This window comes from Argiope bruennichi, chromosome 6 (genome assembly GCF_947563725.1).
Source record: "Argiope bruennichi chromosome 6, qqArgBrue1.1, whole genome shotgun sequence".
Classification (NCBI taxonomy): domain Eukaryota; kingdom Metazoa; phylum Arthropoda; class Arachnida; order Araneae; family Araneidae; genus Argiope; species Argiope bruennichi.
In genome coordinates this window covers 7132014-7154973 of record NC_079156.1, presented here as the reverse complement: position 1 = coordinate 7154973, position 22960 = coordinate 7132014, and the positions used below count along the sequence as shown (strand labels likewise).

General features: G+C 30.9%; 1 protein-coding gene across 2 annotated transcripts; it reads left to right on the top strand.

Annotated features, from left to right (window-relative positions):
* Positions 1-9270: 9270 nt before the first annotated feature.
* On the top strand, positions 9271-22960 carry LOC129971213 (uncharacterized). Of its 2 annotated transcripts, none has more exons than XM_056084794.1 (3): positions 9271-9429; positions 19113-19247; positions 21512-22960. In XM_056084794.1, exons 1-3 carry the CDS (start codon positions 9375-9377, stop codon positions 21712-21714), a joined length of 393 nt encoding a protein of 130 aa, XP_055940769.1. In that variant the 5' UTR covers positions 9271-9374; the 3' UTR covers positions 21715-22960. The 2 variants fall into 2 exon arrangements, with proteins under 2 accessions (XP_055940769.1, XP_055940770.1); XM_056084795.1 differs by lacking the exon at positions 9271-9429 and adding an exon at positions 15582-15891.

The window sequence follows — 22960 nt, the reverse complement described above, 5'->3', positions numbered from 1 at the left end:
GATTTTTTCGGTATATTAAAAGAAAAATATTGCTATAAATCTGGAGATAAAGAAATAAAAGCTTTAAATGAATTGGAATTAAATTACATCTGATGCATTTAACTTTTTACAAAACAAAATTTGGAATTTTGCTTCTTACTGTCCCCATTATGCTTTATTTGTATTAAAATCAAAGACTTTAACCAGGAATTGAACTTTTTACAAGTTTACATGAATCTTTTAAACAACGATACAATCTCGTCGGAAAAAAAAATTCTAAATTTCTAAAAATATTCTAATTTGTATATCGTCGTATATAAATTACAATATATATATATATATATATATAATATATATATATATATATAAATCGTCGTTAATTGACTACCGAGAACGCATCTTGATGTCGTTGAATATTTAAAATAACTGTCAATAAACGGTTTTAAGTCTGTTTTTAAAGTTGTCAACCGATTAGCAAAAAAATCCTCGAGTCTGCATTTACAACTTATCAACACATTTTATAAAAATTCTTGTCTCCCTTTTCATTTTCACTGAGTAGCAATTAGTGTGAAAGCAGTTTCCTTGCTATGTTCATATCTGAAATTCCATTTTGCGATAATGCATTTCGTAACCATCAAATTAAGGAATTTATTTTGATTACGAAATAAATTTAAAACTATACGTTTACTGCTATTATATCGAATTTTGTATTTTGCAAGAATTTACGCTTAAAGTAATGGTCTTAAGCAAAAGAAAAAAAAAACTTTTTGCATCTTTAATTTCAGTTTACTGGTCTGAACTCGAAATTTTCAATAAGAAATTTTGCCAGAAAGCAAATCCTAAAATGCATTTTTGTATACTAAAACTGCTTTATATTCTTGTTGGGTTACTATACTGTTGTCAAGAAAGAAAGGCGAGGGGTGGGGGATACTTTCTCAACATTATCTATACTGTTTTAATTTAGAATATATTTCTAATAAATACTGCAGTCATAACAGTTATGTTGGCGCACATGAAACAACATATGCGCTTTTTGATAAAATCTTTTATGTTATTATTTAAAAAATATTTTCCATTCTGAAAATTCTTTACTACTGCGATTGTAATTACTTTAAAACTGAGTTCTCTTTTCTTTAATCTCTACATCACAAGGATGTAACATTCATAGCATTTAACTGCTCTCGGATAAAAATGAAAAAAATTAGTCTTGTGACCATTAATTTAGTATAATTTCGATTACCGCAGTTCAGAAATATGTTATTTTTTCTAAAGATATAATAAATCAGAATTAAATATTCTTTGCGTCCATTTACAAAGACTTTCAAACCAACCGTCTAGTGTTGCTTCAAACGAGACGTACTCTATTTGAAATTAAAGAAAGAGTAATATTAATACCAGTTTTAAGTAAGAAATTTTGAATCCAAAATGCATTTCGGCTTTTCATTTCACATAATTATTCGTTTAACTACAAACGAAGGATAATTTTTTATGTAATTGTTTAACCATTTAATCAAAATATCCTTTATTTCTTGGAAAACATTTGATCAGTGTGTCTGATCACAACAATCATTAATACTTGATGCTGTCACATGTCTAATATCAATTAAAATTATTAGATACCGGAAAATTTACAGGAGATACGAGAAAGTAAATATTTTTTGAGAAAAATGGTGAAAGCATGTCATGAATGTCTCATAATCAAGTGCTGCTTTTTGATTTTCTTTTTCAATAATGAAATGAAAAATTTAGCAGATGATTATTCAGAATTCTAAATATTAAATTTGGAAAAACAAAAACAAAAAAGTATTAAATGCAATTATTTCTTTCTAAATCACTGAATTCAATATTTAATTTTTTCTTATTCTAAAATGAAGGATACATCGAAAAAAAATCATTGACATTCCAATTAAAAATTCACTATACTATTTATTATTCCACAATGTTTACATGTATGTGATTTTTAAGACATATATTATAGTAAAAAGATTGATATTTTAGTTCCAAATTCTATGTAAAAATGAATGCTTTTTTTATTACTAAATTGTTTAAATTTCTTGTTAAACTTAATGCATGCAATAGCTGATTTGCTTTGATATATGTTCTGAATTCAAATGCATTTATACTGTAACAATACTTGAAATACAATATACTGTAACAATACTCTGTACTTGAAAACCGTCTGTTTTTGCACAACAAACTTTCAAATAAAGTATGCATTTCCCATTCATTTTGTGTTTAACTACGAAATATTTTTGTCATTTGTCAAAAATTTTATGGAATTTTAATATTTGCTAGAGACTACTATTCTTACAAATTCGTATACTGAACTGAACTGAAGATAGATGTGCGGGAGTCGTTTGAAGAAGACTGAATCCATTTAAATCTTGGAGGGCGGGGAGAATAGACATACATAAGAATTTCTAGTTGCTAGTTTCTGTCTTATTCCAGAAATCATTTTCTTTTAAATAAAAATCTCTAGAATTCAGTGTACTAGTGTAATGATAGTGCATAATAGTGAAATTAGTTAAAAACTGGTCATGCTCTGGAAATATAATAGAATTTTGGGAATTTGGATTTTTTCTTTGACTTTTTTGAAATTCCTATGAACATATTTTTTAAATAAATCTAATTCAATTTCAAAGCTGGCAATTATTTAGACTTTCTAATTTTTCTTTCTTCAGTTGATGATTGCAAGAGAATAAAATTTTGAGACGTGAAAAAAATGAGTCGAAATTTTAAAATCTTTTAGTGAATTGGATGTAAATTGTGCAGTTTAGATTGAAGTTTCATTGAACTATTATTGCTCTTTTTCCATATTAAAATTCATCTAAAAAGGATTTAAATTTTCTTTTACTTCTTTTATTAAAATCGTTTATCATTTATTAAATATGTACATATTTACTGTAATGATTTATTTGAACCATATTTTTTATCTTACCACACTGTCTTTAAACTCTTCTGATTTTATATTATGGGAAATTCGGTTTTCCATTGCAATAAAAATTTGATTCACTTTTTTCAGCTGCCAATTGGCAAATGAAGGTGTTCTACTTTTCGCTGCTAGCTATATTAACAAACATTTAAGCAAAATTCATAAGACTGTAAAATTTCGCATAAATAAGTACTAATTAATTATAAACTGAAAGTCTATTTTATCAGTTTATAAAAGGAAAAATAATTTTTCAATAAAAAATTCTGGGAGTCAAAGCAAAAATCATAATTGTATAAAATATAAATAGAAGAGTTTTTGATTCATTGGAACCATTATTATATCTATAATATACTGAAATTTTTATTTAAAAATATTTGGAGCTTTGCCTTTTATGACATTTGATTCTTAAAAACACGTAAAGTAATATAACCTTAGCCAAGAATCGAAAGGAATTAACAGGCATGTAAACACCAAGTTTACATGTACATTTTAAACAGCCATAAAATCTCCTCAAAAAATAAAAAAATAAAAAATGTTTACAATCTAGATTTCAACATTGAACACTTACATTCATATCGGTTCGAATCTGAATCCCTATGTTCAGAGTTTCTAGTCTTTTTTTAATAATTTTTTAATATTAAAATATATACAATTCAAATCATTTCATCGCAGTATTTCATTTCAAGCATATGAAATATACTACAAAATATTTTAGACAAAATTCATAATTTATAGATGGCGGCAAATACGCAGGACTTACTTCTTTCCAGTACATTGTGCTTTTAGAATAGATACACTATGAAATATTAAGCGAAAACTTGTCCTCAAAATAGAAGTAATACCTCCACCATGAGCATTAAGGACGATTTGTGTGTTAGAGCGTTTTTTTTTTTACTCATATTTAGCAGGCCATCGGTTCGAATCGGAATCTCAACATCCAGAGTTTTCTTGTCTGTTTTTGAGGACTTTTTTATATTAATTTATATACAATTCAAATAATTGCATCGAAATATTTCATTCATGTTATTTCAAGCCTCTGAAATATACTACAAAAAATTCTGCTCAAAATTAATAATTGATGGCACCTCGCCCATGAGCAACACATCCTTCTAGCCAATGCATTGCGCTTTTAGATATACATACCATGAAATATGAGCCGGAGATATATATCCTGAAAATAGAAGTTATATCTCAGCTAATCGCTTCAAGGAACTATAGTGGAGTGGTATGCTCGCTCTGGTTTTTTCACATTTTTGGTTCAAATCTGAATCCTAACATCTGGAGTTTTCTCTTCTCTTTTTTTAAGGTATTTTTTATATTAATGTATATACAATTCATATATTTTCATCGGGATAGTTCATTCATTCGATTTCAAATACCTGAAATATACTACAATAACTCTATACAAAATTTATAGTTTTTGGATGTCTGCACCTCGCACATGCGCAGAAAATTCCTCTATCGAATGCATTGTGTTTTTAGAATTGTGCTTTATGAAATATTAGACGGAGAATGTCCTGAAAATAGAAGTCGCCTTCAGCTACATCGACACAGCAGAGAACAAAGCAAAAGCCTCCGAGAGTTGTCTGAGGTTCGAGAGTGTTACTTTATTCAACTTTCTTTTCTTTTTTTTTTCCTCTTTAGTAACATTTTAAGATTTTTTTTATTTTTCAGATTAGTTTCCTTTTTCCACTGTTATTTGAAATGTCATTTTTAAATTCTAGAATTTATTACATATTACTTTAGAAATAAAATAAATCAAATGCATGAGTTGCTGTAATCAAAAAATCCATACACGTATGCGCCGTGATCTTTGCATTTAATAAATAGTGTTTTTATAAAGGGATGCTTTATTATATAAACATCTGGAAGACAAGTCATGTGATTTTAAATGGAGCCCTTAGCCTACTTCGATAGAGTTTTGGACAAAGCAACGGACTGTTATTCCGTTGTCTGAAAATTGATCCTGCTACTTAGTTCAATCATTTTTTTTTTCAGTAATTAATTTTTTTCTTGATTTGTTTGATTTTTTTACCAGTATTTGAAAAATAAATTTTTAAATTCTAAAATTTGTTTTATATTATTTTAGAAATAAAATAATCAAATGTATAAATAACTGAATCAAACACATCCTTACAAACATACGTTACGATCTTTGCATTTAAAAAATAGAGTTCTTTATTAAAGGGATAAATTTATTATATAAATATCGGGAAGACATGACATGTGACGAGTCGAGCCATTTGCTGGGTTATAGATAGAGTAGTGAATATAGCAACAGATAACCATTCAGTCGTCTAAAGTGAGGTCCTGCTCTCTTAATTCAACAATTTTCTTTATTATTTATATTTTTTTTTGCCGCTCAATATCTGAAGAAGTTATTTTTCTTATTTGTTTAATTTTTTACTAATAATTTTTAAAAGATATTTATAAATTACTAAGGATTTATTTTATACTCCTTTAGAAATAAAATAAATCTGAGGTATAAGTTACTAAAATCTTGTAAATCCTAAAATCTTAATTCTTGAAGAATACGCTATGACCTCTGCATTTCCTATCGAGAGCGCTTTTACGAAATGCTGCCCTAATTACGTAAATATCTGGAAGACTTGACATGGGACTATAAGTTGAGCCGGTTGCTGGGTCATTCATAGAGTAGTGGACACAGCAGCGGATTTCCATTCCGTTGTTTGGGGTTCGGTCCTGGTACTTCATTCAGATGTCTTTTCTTATTATTATTTTACTCCGTTAATTTTTAAAAGATATCATTTTTTTAAAAATTTTGTTATTATTTCTAATGATATTTTAAAAATACATTTATAAATCACAATAATTTATTTTATTTTACTTCAATACTAAAATAGATCAAAGATAAAAAAATTCTGTAATCAATTCATTTAAATACGATTCTTCGACGCTTTTGTCGGAAGGGTATTTTCAAATCAAAATTCGAAGCTTAAAGAAGAAAAATATTCAAAAATAGGGTTAGAAAATCAGAAAAATTAAAATAAAAATATTAAATAAAAATTTCTTTCTAAAAAGAAGCAAAATAAGCGACTCGAACCAATGTCCCCTGACGCGCGCATTGTTCTGACCACTCTACTGCATTTCACACACACATTCACGGGAAACTTAAATACGCGTGTTCTAATATGATTGTAATCGCCATAGAGAACAGAAGCTGAAAACACACACACACACACACACACACACACACACACACACACACACACACATACACACACACACACACAATGTAATCGTGCAGCGAAAATAGATAGTTTGTATAAATAAGATTCTTGTTCATTTTTGCCGAAAGGGAGTTTTAGTACAAAATTCGCCATTAAAAGAGAGAAAATGTTGTTGCAAAATCTGACAAATATGAAAACATTATTAAATAAAAACATAAATAAAAAAACACAGCAAAGTGAGTGACTCGAGTCGACAACCCTGAACAAACGTGCTATCGCGCTGCTCTGAACATGAAGTGGTTAATCCTATGAAGAGCCTTAACAGTGAAGAAGTCGGAAATTTTGGCCATTGACTCTCTACCATTAACCAAGTTTCAACCGTGATGGAAATCTGGTTCTAAATGCACAATGCTAAGTATACGGTTGATCTCTGTGCATGTGCACTAAAAATTTCGACACTAAAAATTTCGACTAAATTTATAGATATTTTGATATCAAATTTTATTTCAGGAAGTGTGAAAAATGGTCGAATTCGTAGTAACTATAGAAGAAGAATGGAGAAAAATAAAAACAAAATGAATAAAAAAATTTATTTATCGGCTTCAAGACTCAAACTTAAGTTCTCCAAAAAGGAGTCGAATGCAGCATGTCGTTTTATCCACCAAGCCACGCTTCCCTCGAACAACGCAGCCGTCTTAATGCCATTAACCAATTTTCAAATGTGATGGTTTTGTTTATTTTAGTTTAATTACATTAATGTCGAATTGTAAAGCAACAATAGAGCTATTTTAGAACGGACCTCATAATTTTGAACTGCCGTCAGATGGCGAGGACGACACTAGAGCTGGCATGCCCCTCGCCACACTACACCACACCAGCGGGAGGACGTTTGACCTGACGGATTGAACGTGCAACAGACCCCCATATACGAACAAATGTGATGGAAATCTGGTTCTAAGCGCACAATGCTAAGCATACGGATGATCTCTGTGCATTTGCAATACATCGGCACTTAAAATTTCAATTAAATTAAATAGATACTTTGACATGAAATTTTATTTTACAAAGTATGAAAATTGGTCGAATTCGTAGTAAATATAGAATATATATGGACAAAATTAATTACAAAAAATAATGAATATAAAAAAATTAAACTATTCATCCTCTTCCAGACTCGAACTTTTCACCGCCAAAATGGACTGAATGCAACATGTCATTCTGTCCCCCAGGCCACGCTCCCGCGAAAAACACAGCAATCTAAGATTCTTAATACAAATAACCAAGTTTCAAATGTGAAAGAAATCTGGTTCTAAATGCACAATGCTAAGTTGATCTCCGTGCATGTGCAAAGCATCCACACGATAAAATTGAATTAAATTCATAGATATTTTGACGTCAAATTTTATTTTAAGAAGTGTGAAAATTGATCGAATTCGTAGTAACTACAGAATAAATATGGAAAAAATAATTAAAAATATATAGAAATAATGAATAAAAAAAGAAATAAAATTATTCGTTGGCTTCCAGATTCGAACTTTGGCTTGGATCAAACGATTGGAAGTTTCGCTGCTTTTTGCTGTTCTTCAGTTCGAGTCTCTACACCACGGAATCGGTTTATATACTATTCTTCTTCTTTTTTTTCCCTTTATTTTTGAATATTATTTTCCATTTAGTTCAACATTTACTTTGAATTTGCATATTTCTTAAAAATCAAAAATGAAATTTTACTTCAAAATATCTAAAAACTCGATAGAAGTTTTAAGTGCGAAGATTTTGCACATGCGTAGAAATCGTTCATATTCTTAGCATTGTGCTCTTAGACCAGATTCTCATTATTTTTGAAACTAGGAATGGTTAAACATTTTAAGAATCCTAGACTTGTCTGACGTTAGAGCGATGTGTGAGCAGAACGGCTGTTTGTTTCAGTGCTTTTTGCTTGATCCCAAAGAATGGGTTTATATATTTTTCTACTTTTTTAAAAATTTATTTTGAATATTTTCTACCATTTTGTTCATTATTTACTTTGAATTTGTATATTTCTTTGAAATCAAAAATATTGGTATTCACATATTGGTATTTTAATCACTTTTTTAGAAAATTACGATAAAAGTGTTTATGAATAATTATTAGTTTATTACATGCACCAAGTCATATGCATTCCATGAATCAAATGACGAGCATTCATCGACATCTGAAAGACGAACTCTGAATACTTTCCTTCTTTTTTCGTCGGGATCCCACAGAAGTTCTAAACGACCTTTGATCTTCCCTTTCCTCCTATGTTTATAATCGAATCCCTGAAAGTGGGACATATTTGATTCTATCACTTTTCCACCCTTCTAGTCCCCTTTAGTGATATTTTTCTAACGTGAATCTATGAGAATTGCTTATACTCTGAATGATATTATATATATGAATGATTGGAATAATTTTCTTGTAACTGAACACCTTTTAACATAATACTGGGAAAGAAAGACTGTTCAAAATTTTTAACAAATATGCACAATTAAAACATTTTAAAAATGACTTTGACAATGTGTTTTTCGGACGATAATTTTTAAATATTTCATTCATATAAACGCATCTTAATTCATTTTATTGTATTTAAACTATTTTTGAAATACACTTTCAAAAAAAAAAAAAATAGCAACAGAACAACAGCACCAGTTGTTCTTTCTTTTCATTTTTTTTTTCGTCACGTCTTTTCAAGCTTCGAACACAGAGTTACTGTTCATGCAATGCTAGTATTAATAACAATAAAAAAGCCCTCGAAAATGGGAGAAAGAATAGCACTTCTAAAATAATTTCGGCCAATAATTTGCCAAGTTTTTATCGAAAACAAAAATCGAAATAACTAATAAAAAATGAGGTTAAATTGTGAGAGGAAAAAGTAATTAAACGAGCTTCAAGAAAATTTTTTAATTGAAGTTGAATATTTGGTAAACAGGAAAAATCAGTTTTGAGTATAGATTATTAATGATATTCTAATACAGAAGCTAGATAAGTGAGAAGAAACCCATTTTTTTATTGATTATTTCACTTCCGAAAAGTATCAAGCAATGCTCGAACAATCGAAAAATACTAACTCATGATTTCATCACTATCACGTGGTAATCGGATGAAAGCATGGCATATGTCGTTTTTTGCGAGCAGACGATGCCCGTTATGAGAACAGGTGTTTGAATGCTAATGAAGTCTTAGAATTTTGATGACTAAACGTTTCTCACAATAAAGCTTTTTTCTCATAACGTGAGGATGTTTATCATTATCTAATGGATTACATAGTCACTGAAAGCGAAAAACCTTTAAGCAAAGAAGTGAATTTAGGTAAGTTTTTCTTAATTAATATGATGTTGTTTTATTTGCGTTCTCTCAAGTACAGGATGTGAATGAAATGTGGAAAATATAAAGAATAATATTTCAGGATCGCTCGGTTTCTCTCGACATTTTTTTTCTCTACCGTCAAGACTATTTCCCATTTTAGAATATGTTAAAATTGCAAAATTCTGAAGTACAAATAAAGATACGAGATAAAGCGAAAATCCTCCTCTCTAATTCAATAATTATCTGTGAGACAACGCCAAAAAAGGATAAAAAAGTGTTTGAAGTAGAAGGAATAGTCAGTTTTGCGAAATAATATCAAGGTTTTACTGAATTCATGTACTGATTGAGATAACTCGAGCATATAGGTGCGGCAGAAGTCAGCACTTGGACCCGAATTCCACAGAGAAACAAAAGACAGATGCAAGCTTTAAAGAATGAAATGAATGAGAAAGATTTAAAAAATGCTTTTGAGAAAGAACTACGAATTTTGGAGGCAGTAGACTCTAATGAGGAATGTATGAGCATATGTGTACAAATATATTAGTTTGTAGCTAAGAAACTTTAAGTGAGATAAAGAAAGCTGTTGATTGATCAGAAGGGTTTCAAGATATCAAAATGATAATTTTGCATGATATTTCTTTTTTATTTATGGATTGTTTAAAAAATTATTAATTTAGTTATTTATTTTTTTCAGTATATTTGAAAGCTATATATTTTAGAGTACACGTAACTTTCCAATAGTTGTTTTCGTTAATATTTATCCCACCAACTGAATAAAATTTGCATTCATTTATAAGCAAGATTAAACATCGAGTTATTCCCTTTTCATCAGTCCTGTATATTGTGTAACTTCGAGGTATTACTGAATCACAAAGAAATATTGTTATAGTATACAAAATCAGAAATTTGAGTTGTATAAAACAGACAAAATTCATTATGTTTTACTATAAATATTTCAAATACTTAATAGAAACAAATTTTTTATAACTGTTTCCACATCTCTTTTGTCGGATTATAACATTTACTTGCGAAAGAAGCATAATGAATCATGCTCTGCTGAATGAAGAGCATGATGAGTTAAACATTGCTAAGAGTGGATGCAAATCCAGAATCTCATATCTGCAGATGTCCAGTAAGATATGCAAGATAATATTCTAAACTTGTACATCAGAGGATTCGTTACTTTTTTAAAATATATATACTCAAAAAAGTGATAAAATAAAAAATAATAATTTTTTACCTGTTATTATCTCTAAAATAATTTATTTTAAAAGAGAAATTTCATTTCATTTTTTACACATGTTTGAACAGAGCTGCTAGCCTGCGTTAGCAATCCAGCAATACTATTTGGATAAATATTTTTTTAAAATAACTGCATTTTGTTAGCAGTTAAAAATAACTGACAATTGTTTAAAAAAATATTTTTAAGATATGAAGTATAAACATGAAAATGAAATATTATAGTTACTATATTATTTAACTATATCGTGAAAAGACGTTACAAGGCAAACAGTGTGATTTCATTGATTCGTTGACAGTGTGATTTCATTAGATATATCTGCAAAATCCTAATTTAGTGTGCCCCTCACCTTGCAATGGATGCCAACAGCTCCAAGTCGCCAATCAAGGAGACGGACCAGATAATCAACCTTGTGAAACAGTTGCAGTTAAGCATTATTTTTGTTAAAATCATAAGCTACATTGATCACTATTATTTTATGTAAGCAGACTTAATAAGTCTTATGTAAGAAAACTTTTTTCAACTTTAAGAATCCTTAATGCTCAATTTCTTTTTTTTAATTCTGAAGTAAAGAAATTTTGAAAACCGGTTGCTGCAGTTTGAGATTTAGGAGGTGAATTAGAGCAGGCGAAATCTTCGGCATCTGAAGAAGGTACCGGGTTCAAAAAATATAAATAAAATAAAATATATTATTAAATATATTATTTATATATAAATATGTTATATATAAAATTAAATATATTATATATAAAATTAAATATATTATTTATCATTTAATTATAATTACAATTTAATCTACAATAATTATAATTACGGAAATTTACTCTAATGAAATTTGAGACATGGGTAAGAAATATTGTGCACTTAAACAAACATCAGTATATTTAAACAAATACAAATGACTCTTTTCTTATTAGAAAATATGGAGTTTTTTAGCCATAAATTATTAAGAGAAATAGTTTTACCTGTTTCTTTTTAATAACACAATATTTTTGATTAAAAAAAATTATGACCTACATTTTACTACATAAATAAAAAAACGTATTTATTTTTTTAAATTTTTTAAGTTTAATATATTTTAAAATTTATAAATATAAATATTTTAGAACGTAATATTTCATATTTCTCAGATTGAACTCTGAAAGACAGCAATTCTGTGAAATAAAATTTTAACTAAACTAATACATTAATTGATAATTCAGAGCTCTAAAATTATTAAAATTTTCTATAGTCATTCGATATTCAATAGTTGTACAAAATTTTAGAAGGAGCTGGAGTAACCTGGTTGGTAGGGCACTCGTTTCGTATCCCTTAAGTTGTGAGTTCGAGTCCTCCCTGGCCGAATATACTCAGTGCAAGTGGTATTTAATGCACGTACTTATCTGTTGCATCCACAAAGTCCTTCAAGTCGAGAGAATACTACTTAGGGTACCGGATCAGAAGTGATCGCTCTCTGATTCAGATCTAAATTACGATCTGTGGTTGAGGGAATGAAATGTATGAATGAAGTCCGCCCTATGGAAAGGGATGTGGGGCACGAATAGTTACATCGTGCTCTTGGCCCTAGATGGCGCTGATGAAACAAGAGACGCTAAAACTCGGTTTAAAATCGGTGACTTCTTCAGCGGACTATTACTAGTGCCAAAAACAACTAAACTTTGTGCTCTTAAAACTCTTGTGCATGAGGAAGCGATTGGAAAAACAATTGCAATCTTACAAACAACATGAAAAATAATACAAAAATAGTGAATTAAAAGTGAATAGCATAATCTGCGTTTGGGAATATAATATTAGTTGTAGGTTCTGTATCTACGGGTAAAGCTTTATTCCTAGGTATTGCAGTTATGGATACCAGATATTTACGAATTTTTTACATTTGCTTCAATTTAATTTTTCTTTTTAAATGTAACTTAAAGATTTCGAAATAAATGTTTATACTATTAAGTATGAGACATTTCCGATTATGAGAAGAGGGGAGGGGCAGGCAGAGAAAGAAATTTCAAGATTAGTCATTACAAAGGCGTTTGGAGATAAACTAGGTTTGCTATAAATAGAAAAAAAACCCATAATGGTCTTCTTTAAACATTCTCGCATATTTTCTAATAATAATTCCAGAGGAAGCCTTGCAAAGTATTGGTGTGCGATAATTACGGAATATTAACCTTTAGCATGGATTTAACCTTTTTACTGATTCCTGAGCTAGTTTTGGGGTCATTAATCCCTGATACGCTGTATCCGAAAATGAAATTTGTATTTTATACTCTTTTTTTCCTCTCAACCGATTGAAACCGGGATTTGAAACGGAGCTGCGCTTGAAGCCCCTTAATCACACGACATATTTGATATATTTAAATTACTGCGTTTTTGAGCTATCGCGTTTATATGCTTTTGAAAGTACCGACTGACAGACGATCAACTCATTGTCAGATTTGACTCAAAATTTGATAGTATTAGGGATTGCAATATCGGATCAAAAGTTCAATACCGGTATTCGGTATTTTTTAGATCTTAATACCGGGCTACCGGTTTTAATACCGGTATTAGAAATTTTAGGAAAAGAAAGAAAACAGAAGTGTTTCTTTGTTTTATTTACCAGTTTTATTAGAGAATGTAAATATCACAAAAATAATTTGTAACTTATAAATTATAACAGTATATAAAGATTCACAAAAACGTAAAGGAACATTTTCTTTATTTAAATCACAAAAAAATGTTGTTGTTGTTTCTGATCCAAGTTGGTATAAATGCGCTATCAAAGATCTCTAAAAAGTCCAAAAACAATAGCGGATCCCTTAAAATCTCAAAAATCGTAAAATTTAAACATTTAAGAATATGATTGGGGGAGGCTTGATCTGTCTTGCACGAAGGACATTCAGCCGTTCGTGTTGGAAGGTGAGGGATTTGGTGTGTCCAATTAAAAAAAAGAGAGTGCCGTTTGCTGTTTTCTAGAGATATTCAGACGGTGACACCAACCGGGTCTCTCACCAAAGTACCAAAGGTGAGCAGCTGGGACTCTCCAAAGTGCCCTCGATTCCATCTTTTTGATAGAAGAGATTTCAGAATAAGTTAGAGTTGCATCACCATGAAATATGCCAGCTAAGGCAGTCTTAGCTAAATTATCCGCTATCTCATTACCATTTAAACCAACCTGTGAGGGGACCCACTGAAAGTGTATAGAGTGTTCAGCGGAGAGCCTGGCAATAATAATGTTTAGATTAACAAAAAAGTGTTAAATTTTTGAAATGTGATCTTAAAAACATAATGCATCAATTGGTCTAAGCCTGAAATGTAATTTTAAGCAAAAATTATCAGCTATCTAAAACGCTTTTTTGGCATCTACGATAGTTGGTGGTACTGTTAGCAATTTGCGATATACTTTTTCAAAATATTTACCTCTAAATCCCTCATCTTCAAATAAATCGATTACTCCTCAGATGGTTTTGGATATAGCTGATTTCTGTATTGTATTTTGGTTTGTTGAATTTTTTTTATCGCTAACTTTAATTTTTGTTCAAGAGACAATTCCTTTCACATTAGTACCATCATAATCTCCGATAACTGTACCAAATTCTTCTGAACGTGGATAGGTTTGAGGGTAAAAAAAAAAAAATTAAGAAAATATACTATAAATTTGATCAGATTTGAATTGGTTAGTCTCTTTTCTTCTTTTTCATTTTTAAAATCATTATAATTATGTAAATACCGTAAGACATTTTCTATTTCAGTATGCCTTTCTTGTGTGCGATTTTTCAATGTAATATATAGTTCTTCAGATAGTGATGTGTGCTGTTAATTCAGTGACTGCAACATGAAACTTATTGTTGCATTAGCTGTTAATAAATTAGAATCTCTCCGATATAATGCCTCAACAGCCAGTTTTAATATTTAGTTTATATTAAGTTATAGCAACCTGTTCTAGATATTAAGTCGGATTCACTATCTGAAAAATTAATTTGCTGGTTTAAGTCGATTATTGCTTTTTGGATTGGATTTCTCAGTTTCAAAAATCGTTCCATCATTGGGAGTAAAATGTTCCAACGTGTTTTAGAATTTCCTCGTAAACAACTCCTTTATCTTTCCTCTCACTCCTATTTTGTCAAAGTAAACCCATACTAACGCATGCGCAAAAGGTGGAGGGTTTTAGAATCCATTCTCAAACAGTATTTTATCACTTCTCTTGATTGTACGATGCAACTTTGTATTCACAGTCTAATTAATTTCGTCCGTTAGGGAGACATAAAAACTAAAACATATACTATTTTTCTATGTTGGCGATCCCTGAACAATTTAAACAATTACAAGAAAATTAAAAAAAAATTCTAGTAAATACCGAAAATTCGGTATTTAAACTTGTGAATACCGGTATTACAAAATTGTACAAATGGCTCAAAATACCGGTATTCGGTATCCCGGTATACCGGTATTGCAATCCCGAGATCTAGAGTCTATTCTATAAATGTAAATCTACGTACCGAATTTTATCCATCTAGCTTTCTTCATTTTGTATTTATCATGTTAAATTATAGCTGATGGGCAGATAAACTTCCTATGAACGGATTTTGCCCAAAATTTGATAGAAATTTACACATTTAGTGCAAAGACAGTATGCCAAATTTCATCCGTGTAACTCAAAGCGTTTCGGAGTTAACTTTGTTCTAGACACACAGGGAGACATTTTCCGAAAATATGTTTTTCGAAGTCAGGGAGATCTGAGTCATGATTCTTCCAAATCTGTAGATAGAATTTTTTTGACAATTATAATGCTTTCTCTATACGTATAAAAAAAAATGTTTTTTTTTTTTTTTTTTTGCAGAAAATTGTTAAAATGGTTTTTTTTCCTGGAAAAATCACCACGTGAGTCACTAGGCATCTAAAATCGTTTTCGCCATTTCATCCGTCTGAAATGAATCGTATATTTCTGAGCCGTCATAAAAATTTATCTGAGACGTAACCGAATAAATCCCCGGGAAAGAGACAGCTGTGTTGATCTTTTCCACCTGACAGAGCTGACTAGATTAAGAAGAAGAAGGTGCGCTTATTTGCAAGTACCTGTATTCGAGACAATGCCATTTTGTGAGACCCGGATATCCGAAGTGACTATGCGTTACAGTGCAATGCCCGTGGAATAAATAGCTTTTCCTTTTTTTTTTTTTTTTTTTTTTTTTTTGTGTTCAATCATGTATTTTGAATATACTTAGGTATTCGGAGCAGCATGAAGCCTTTCGGTAAGTTATGCCATTTTTACGCATTTATTTCATACATCATCGTGGCTCAGATTTATTGCGAAATGCAAAAGGAATTCTTTCCCTCTGTTTATGAATATCGTTTGCCAAAATTTACTTGTTCCCGTTATATATTTTTCGCTCACGAATTTCCATTCTTCGGGGAAGAAAGTAGAATGAAAATTCAGTAAACTGTATATATATGTTGCTGTAAGTGTGATTAATCCGGCGATCATGTATAATCGTTCATAATCGTCCCAAAGAAAATTCGATAAAGTAGGGAATATTAACCAGATTCATGGTTAGTTTATAAAATTCCCAACTCATAATGGAGAATGTAATAAAATCGGATTATTTTGTGAATGAACGGGATTTTAATTTTAAAAATGATGAATATTTTCAAATAACAGTAGAAATTTCCTTGTTAATAATTTTAGAATGTCATGATGGATATTAAATCTTGTTCAGTTCAAAAAAGTAAATAAAAGTGGCGCTTTTGTACTTTATTTTCATTAGATATTAGATATATTACTTTCATTAATAGTGTGGATTATATACTGTATGTCATAAAATGTATTGAAAGATGCAATAGAATGAAACATGCTAAAAATAAAATAAAGTTATGGATTACATTTCTTATTTTGAGTTGAGTATTTTGTAAACGAACCGGTAATTTGGATAAATATTCAATAATTTATCACATTTGCAAATTTAATGGTTATCATGAACAATCACCTCTCATTATACATAATAGCCGCAACATGAAAATTTCTTTGTTGTAATTTGCTATTTATCTTTGCATATTATAGTATTCTCCAATTACATTATTTTGTCCTTTTTAACAATAATTCCTTTTAATACTTTTTAAGTTCTTAATCAAGTTAAATAATAAATAATCACGGAAAATATTCTGATAATGCCAAAACAAACCCGGGAAAGAAACCGAGCTCTTCTTTATTTTTACAATCTCCGCTAATAATAAATTAGAATTAAACTATATAGATGTTGCTATAAGAGTGATTAATCCGGCTATTATGTGTAATCATTCATAATCGCCCCAAAGTAAATTCGATAAACGTAATGTATGTTCTATAACGTGTATGTATGTATTTGCGTTGTGGCTATTTTGGACAGACCGTTTCATTTCGATGTCCAATGAATTGATACTATTCCTTATCCCTAATAATATGACTGATAATCTAATAATATACTTAATATAATAATAATCAACAATACTAAATGAGATGTCTAACACCTAGTAACATATTTCATTTAGATGCCTAATTAATCATTAGTATACCTCATATAATAATAATTAATAATACCCAATTAATCAATCACACCAAAACAAACTCGGAGTAGAATAGGATCTCTTCCTTAGTATTGCAATCGACGCTAGTAATGAAGGAGAAACTGCATGCATGTATAATGTGTGTATTGCCGCTCTACTGGTTAGCTAGATCGTTTCATTTAGAGCCGCCAAAATGGATATTGCAATTCTTCGGGGAATAGAATGAAGCACCATTTAATGACTTTTTAAAAATATTAATTAATTAAAATTGAAACATTATTTTCATTATTTTTATTATGTGCTACGCGATAACTCCAAATATACAATTACGCAAAACTGATTATTCTATCATTTTAAAGTTTTCAAAAAAAAAAAAAAAAAACCTCATTTTAAAGATAATTTTGGTAATTTTGGAAAGGAGGTAATTTTCGAGTGAAAAGTACGTGGTCGCAATCCACCACCATCATCGTTACTTGACTGTTTCATCACTGTTTTGCAGAAAGAATGCTACCAGATTCCCTTCTCAACAATACAGATACTGTATTTATCCATTCCGAGAATAATGCAAGCTGATTTGAACACCAGTGGTTTCCCTAACTATATTAGGCAAGGAAACACGTTTTCTTAGGTGTTTTAATATTTTTGCCTAACTTCTGTATTTTATTCTTCTGTATTTTATTTACTTCTGTATTCAAAGAAATTTTTATGTTGTGTAGTTTAGTTTAGCTATATTAACGCTCAGTTTTAAAGAAACACTGGGGCTAATTTGGGACGGGCCTCGCCATTTTGAACCGCGTCCAGATGACGTGAGTGATATCTGAGCTGGCAGCCCCTCTTCTCTCTAAACTTCCACACCACACCAGCGGGAAGACGTTTGTCTCCGACGGATTTAACGTCACCAGACTCGCTTGTACGACGTTTCTTCGCTGGAATTGGGTCTCGAAGCTGAAGCCCTCCGCTTCTGAAGCCGAGTTTAGGTTAAAAAAATGGAAATGAAGACGTTGGAAAACCGCTTTTACATCGGTAATTTCTAAGCAATTGCAACTATTGAAAAGCTTTTATTCATAAAGTAAGTGATTATTCATCTAATGTAAATTATTTTTCTATCTTAAATCGTAAAGTAATTACTGAAAAAGAAAAAGTTTACCTACACCCTTTCCATCCCTTTTGGGCTAGATACCCATCTAAGTTCTCGAATGAGATTTTCACCTTTCCTACGGTATATCTCTCGCCTTTTTAAATCCTATTCAAATCAAAAAAATATTTTAACAAAAATTTAAAAAAAAAACATCATTTAATACAGTAACTTCCAAAAATTCAAATCCGAATTAAAAAAGTTCGAGAAGATAAATGAATTCTGAAATTTCACAAACTGCAAATTTCTTTATTTATTAGAAATCTTAGTTATCTACTCTTAAAGGTTGTGAGAGTTATTAATTAACATCTCATTTCACTTCGATAATCTCGGAGAATGAATGATAAAATGCGGAAAAATAGTTTATAGTGTTCAAACAGTGGTGGAAAAGGCTGAAAATTCCTGGCACTCAGTTTTTTTCGTTGATGAATAGCTCCCAGCCTCTGTTCTCAGTCTTTAGTTTCGTGAGTCCTTTCCTTCTCACCAACGTACCTCTAATGAAAGAAGTATAAAGATTATAAAAAAAAATTATTAGATATTAAAAAAAGATTAAAAGGGAATCGAATCGAATCAGTTTAATGCCATTTATGGGACTATTTTCCATTTTATTTTTTAAAATAATTTTGTTAATTTAATTCCAAAATCATGGCATTGAAATCATTTCACATTGTAACATGGATCTCAATAAAATAAACAAATCAAACCACCAACACGGTCACAATGCATGCTTTGGATTTATGATCTCAAAGCCTTTTTTTTAAATAAGAAGCAATTATAAACAATTTCTTTTGATTGCAGATATGGAACTCGAATCCAAGAATTCGGTTTCCGGAGTGCGAAAGGTGATTGTTCTGTTTGGCATAATATTTTGCACTATAGTGACACTACTGCTGATTGTCCTCTATTATCCATCTAGTTCTGAGGAAAAAGAATGTGAGTATAAACAATTGTATGAAGGAAATCAGAATTTAAACAATAATGACAATGAAAATTCCTATGTTAAAGATCCCCCCCCCCCAATTATGATATTAAGAGAGCCTATATGGAAGAGTGTTCATGAGTCCATGTTTAATTGTAAATAATCAATAACGAGATCCTTAGAAGAAAAACGAAAAATGGATGAAAATATTTTAGAAATCGAATCGAATCTAGAAATTCAAAACCTTTTATTTTCACTTCTGCATCATTTGCATTATACTCTTAAGTGAAAACTTATAATCTGTAATGCGGTAACAATATGCGTCGTCGAAAAAGATGATAAGGATATTATACAGTGAAGTCATAACAATAATATTATTGCACATTATAGAGACAGACATTTTTTTAATGACTATATAGCATAACGCCATTCTGTGCCCCCCAGTGCGTATAACATTGAGTTATCTAATCACTTGGATGAGCACAAGATGAACGGAAAAGGAAAAGAAACTGAAAACAGAAAGGACGAAACGACAAATCATCTAGGGACAATGGGTTGAACTTACAGAGAAATTTGATATTTATTGACGCAACCTCTCGACGTTTTTGAGGCCGTTAGCTGAGGATAAATTATATAGAGATCAGTAATTTAGAAAGGAAAAAAAAATCAATGTGATTCATTCAAACGTCCGACATCCCACCCCCCTGAGTGCCTAACCAAGCCACTACATTCTCCTCAAGTGACTGTTAGGGATAGCTTTGCCTTTTCTTTCATTTTGGCCCTCTTCTTTTATGAAAAAAGTCTTCTGGAATTTGATTGGAAAACATGTATAGTCACTGCAGAACAATATGCTACGCTTTCGCGTGAGCGCATTGTGTCTGCAATGCAGAAAAGACGTGTGCGCTATGTATGAAGGCATATCGTCACCTTCATATAGAATGGTGCTCGTCCTACTTTGCAGGTGAATTCAAGATGCTCATCTTCACCAAAAATTGAGTGATAAGTCGAGGTTTAAGTTTAAATGATCCTCACGATCACCTGACTTGACCCGGCAGATATTTGACTATCGGGATAGTTAAAGTCTCATACGCTCCGAGCTCCCCAAATACTTTGAATAAATTCATCGATGCTGATATGCTACATTCAGCTGTAACAGGCCCAGTGACGCGTCTTACTTGCCTGACAACTTTTGGTGATGGCCTTGCTGAGCATCTTTTACTTCAAAATGAATGCATTGAGCCATATTATTGAAATCTGCTCCATTATCTGTATGGCGTGTGAGCACCTTCTTCGGTTGCTCTTGGGATCATTTTTCGTATACATGGAAAGATAATCCGATGTGCTTTGAAGATAATCAAGCAAACTGAATTTTTTTTTACTAAAATTACTTCTTTTACTATAAGTTTTTTTAAGTTTGCACGAATTTATGAAGCACCCTGTATTTATGTGAAATCATGGCTTATTTGTTTTATAATCAAGATATAAACGTTTTGACTTTTTCGAATTTTAGGGCTGGGGAAGGGGGGCTAGAGGTAGAAACCTTTGGTTCTGTTTTCCTGAAAATCGATGCAATTGTGTCTCATTGCAGTGGACTGATTCCATTGTAATTAGCCCATTCAAATTTTCAGGTGGGGGTAAGTTCATTGTTCGAAATAAAATTTCAGAATTTGCCAAATAAATATCTGAGTTTATATGTGTTAAAAAATAAAAAAACAAACTTCAATTTTCTATGATCAAGTTTGTTTCGAAAATATAAATTAAAAGATATTGGCAAGGATAAATTATTTCTTCCTGTTGCTCTTTTCCACTACCACTTTCCTACTTTTATGGGTCTCTTGTCAATCATTTATTTAAAAATTGCCTCAGGTGGATGCCAGCCATTTCGAATCCGGCAGTTGACTTATTTCTTTTCATAAATGAAACTAGTTGCTCTCTTCTATAATTACTTCCGAACAGATAAATAATTTTATATGCCCATTTTCAAGTTGGTCAAATAAATTACTTAACAATGCAGAAAATATTTGTAAAATTCAAGCATTCTGGCTTACTGAGTTTCCCTTCTAACTCTGAATGGTATCTCTATCACTCTGTCCGATGAAAGACAATTAATAATACGTTACTGGAAGACAGTGAGACTCGTACTAAATAATTATGTAAAATTTGAAATTTAAAAAATAGTGTTATTGAGTTCTTATTAAAAACTTCAATTTGTACAGTTGTGTGTTTGTCGAGAAAAGAGTTGACTCTCTTTCCCATTTACTGTTTTCTTTTATTTCAGTTGACAATGATTTCAAGAAAATGGTTTCTGTGGGCAGCTCTAGAGACTGGGGCATCACCAACGAGGATGCGTCCAAGACCCGAGTAGAGGATGTGGCTCGAGCGCTGGAGGATTTCGGTGCAGCTTTTCTTGCCCTTGTTGCTGTCTGCTGCGTAGCAGTCGGTCTGACGTGCCTTTTCTGCGCTTGCTGCATACTGAAATAAAGTGATAAGAATGCAGACAGGAGATAGGTTTTGTTACAGTACGAAACATACGAGAAAGTAAAATAATAGTAATAAGAAGAATGAAAATATAGTTATAATTCTTGCAATGTATTGGATAGAATCCAGTTGTATTCGAGCTTTTTCGAAGAAGTCACTTTGGAGTAAAGCTGGCGTGTCTGTAGATCTATTTTAAGCCCCGTTCCGACGACCTGTGGCCTTACGGATTTGGTCATAAATCTGCCAACTGACACATTGTTGGACCGCCCTTTCCTGTGGATGGCGATTGGGAGCTTTCTGCAAATTGCCAGAAAGCCACAAGAGAGGGGAGAGAGAGCAAAATGTACCAGACTCAAGGCGGACACAGGTCGTCGGAACAGAACTTTATAAGCATTGGAACAATTTGTTGATTTTCCCTTCTGAAGTGACAACTATTTATGAATGAAATCCTACATCATTGCTCCACCTTTAAAGGAGCGCACAAAAAAATGTCTTTCGGGGCTTGATTCGAACTGCCCGGAGAGCGCAACACACATTCAATATTTGGTTGCATCAAGCACAGCAATAATGCTTGAAAACTTGCCATAATTACCATGGTGCAGGTGTCAACCTGATAGGCTGAATAATCGCTATCTAATGTTTCCAAATATATGCTTAGCTGCTTTATTTTTTTGTGAATACTCCGGGGAGTGATTATTGTATAAAAAGGTTTGTTTCTGTAGTACTTCGACTACATGCTAAAACAAATTTATCCACATTTTTTTTCTTTTTCTACTTGCCGATTTAGAAACATCAATCCAAACTCTATTTACTAAATCTTGAATGTTTTGAGATTTAATCATTTCATGAGCAGTATGAAATCATTATCAGCACATAATATTATGATTATGATTCATTATTTTCTCATTAACAATCAATAGAAAATATTGAATTTAGTGTATCCCGACACCAGGAAGAACAGCAAGCTTGAAGCAGTTAATAATCTCACAATCATTATGAAATTATAATCAATAAATCCTTTTCTGATTTGTTTAATAGAATTGATTATCACTAGAAATTTTTCCTAAAACTGATTCCCTCTCGAATTGAAATTTTTGATACCGTGTTGTGTTTTCATATATTTATTTTCATAATTCATTCTAAATTCATAAATAAATAAATCATTTTCTGATTTGTTCAAAAGAATTGATAATCACTAGATTTTTCTAAAAACTGACTCCCTTGTGAATTGAAATTTTTTTTTTATGCC

What these genes read in the sequence shown, in the direction of transcription:
- LOC129971213 (XM_056084794.1), top strand. Translation starts at nt 9,375, where the DNA reads ATGGATTACATAGTCACTGAAAGCGAAAAACCTTTAAGCAAAGAAGTG. An exon ending in AAGCAAAGAAGTGAATTTAG is followed by an intron (nt 9,430 to 19,112) that starts GTAAGTTTTTCT and finishes TTTTGATTGCAG; the next exon opens with ATATGGAACTCGAATCCAAG. An exon ending in TAGTTCTGAGGAAAAAGAAT is followed by an intron (nt 19,248 to 21,511) that starts GTGAGTATAAAC and finishes CTTTTATTTCAG; the next exon opens with TTGACAATGATTTCAAGAAA.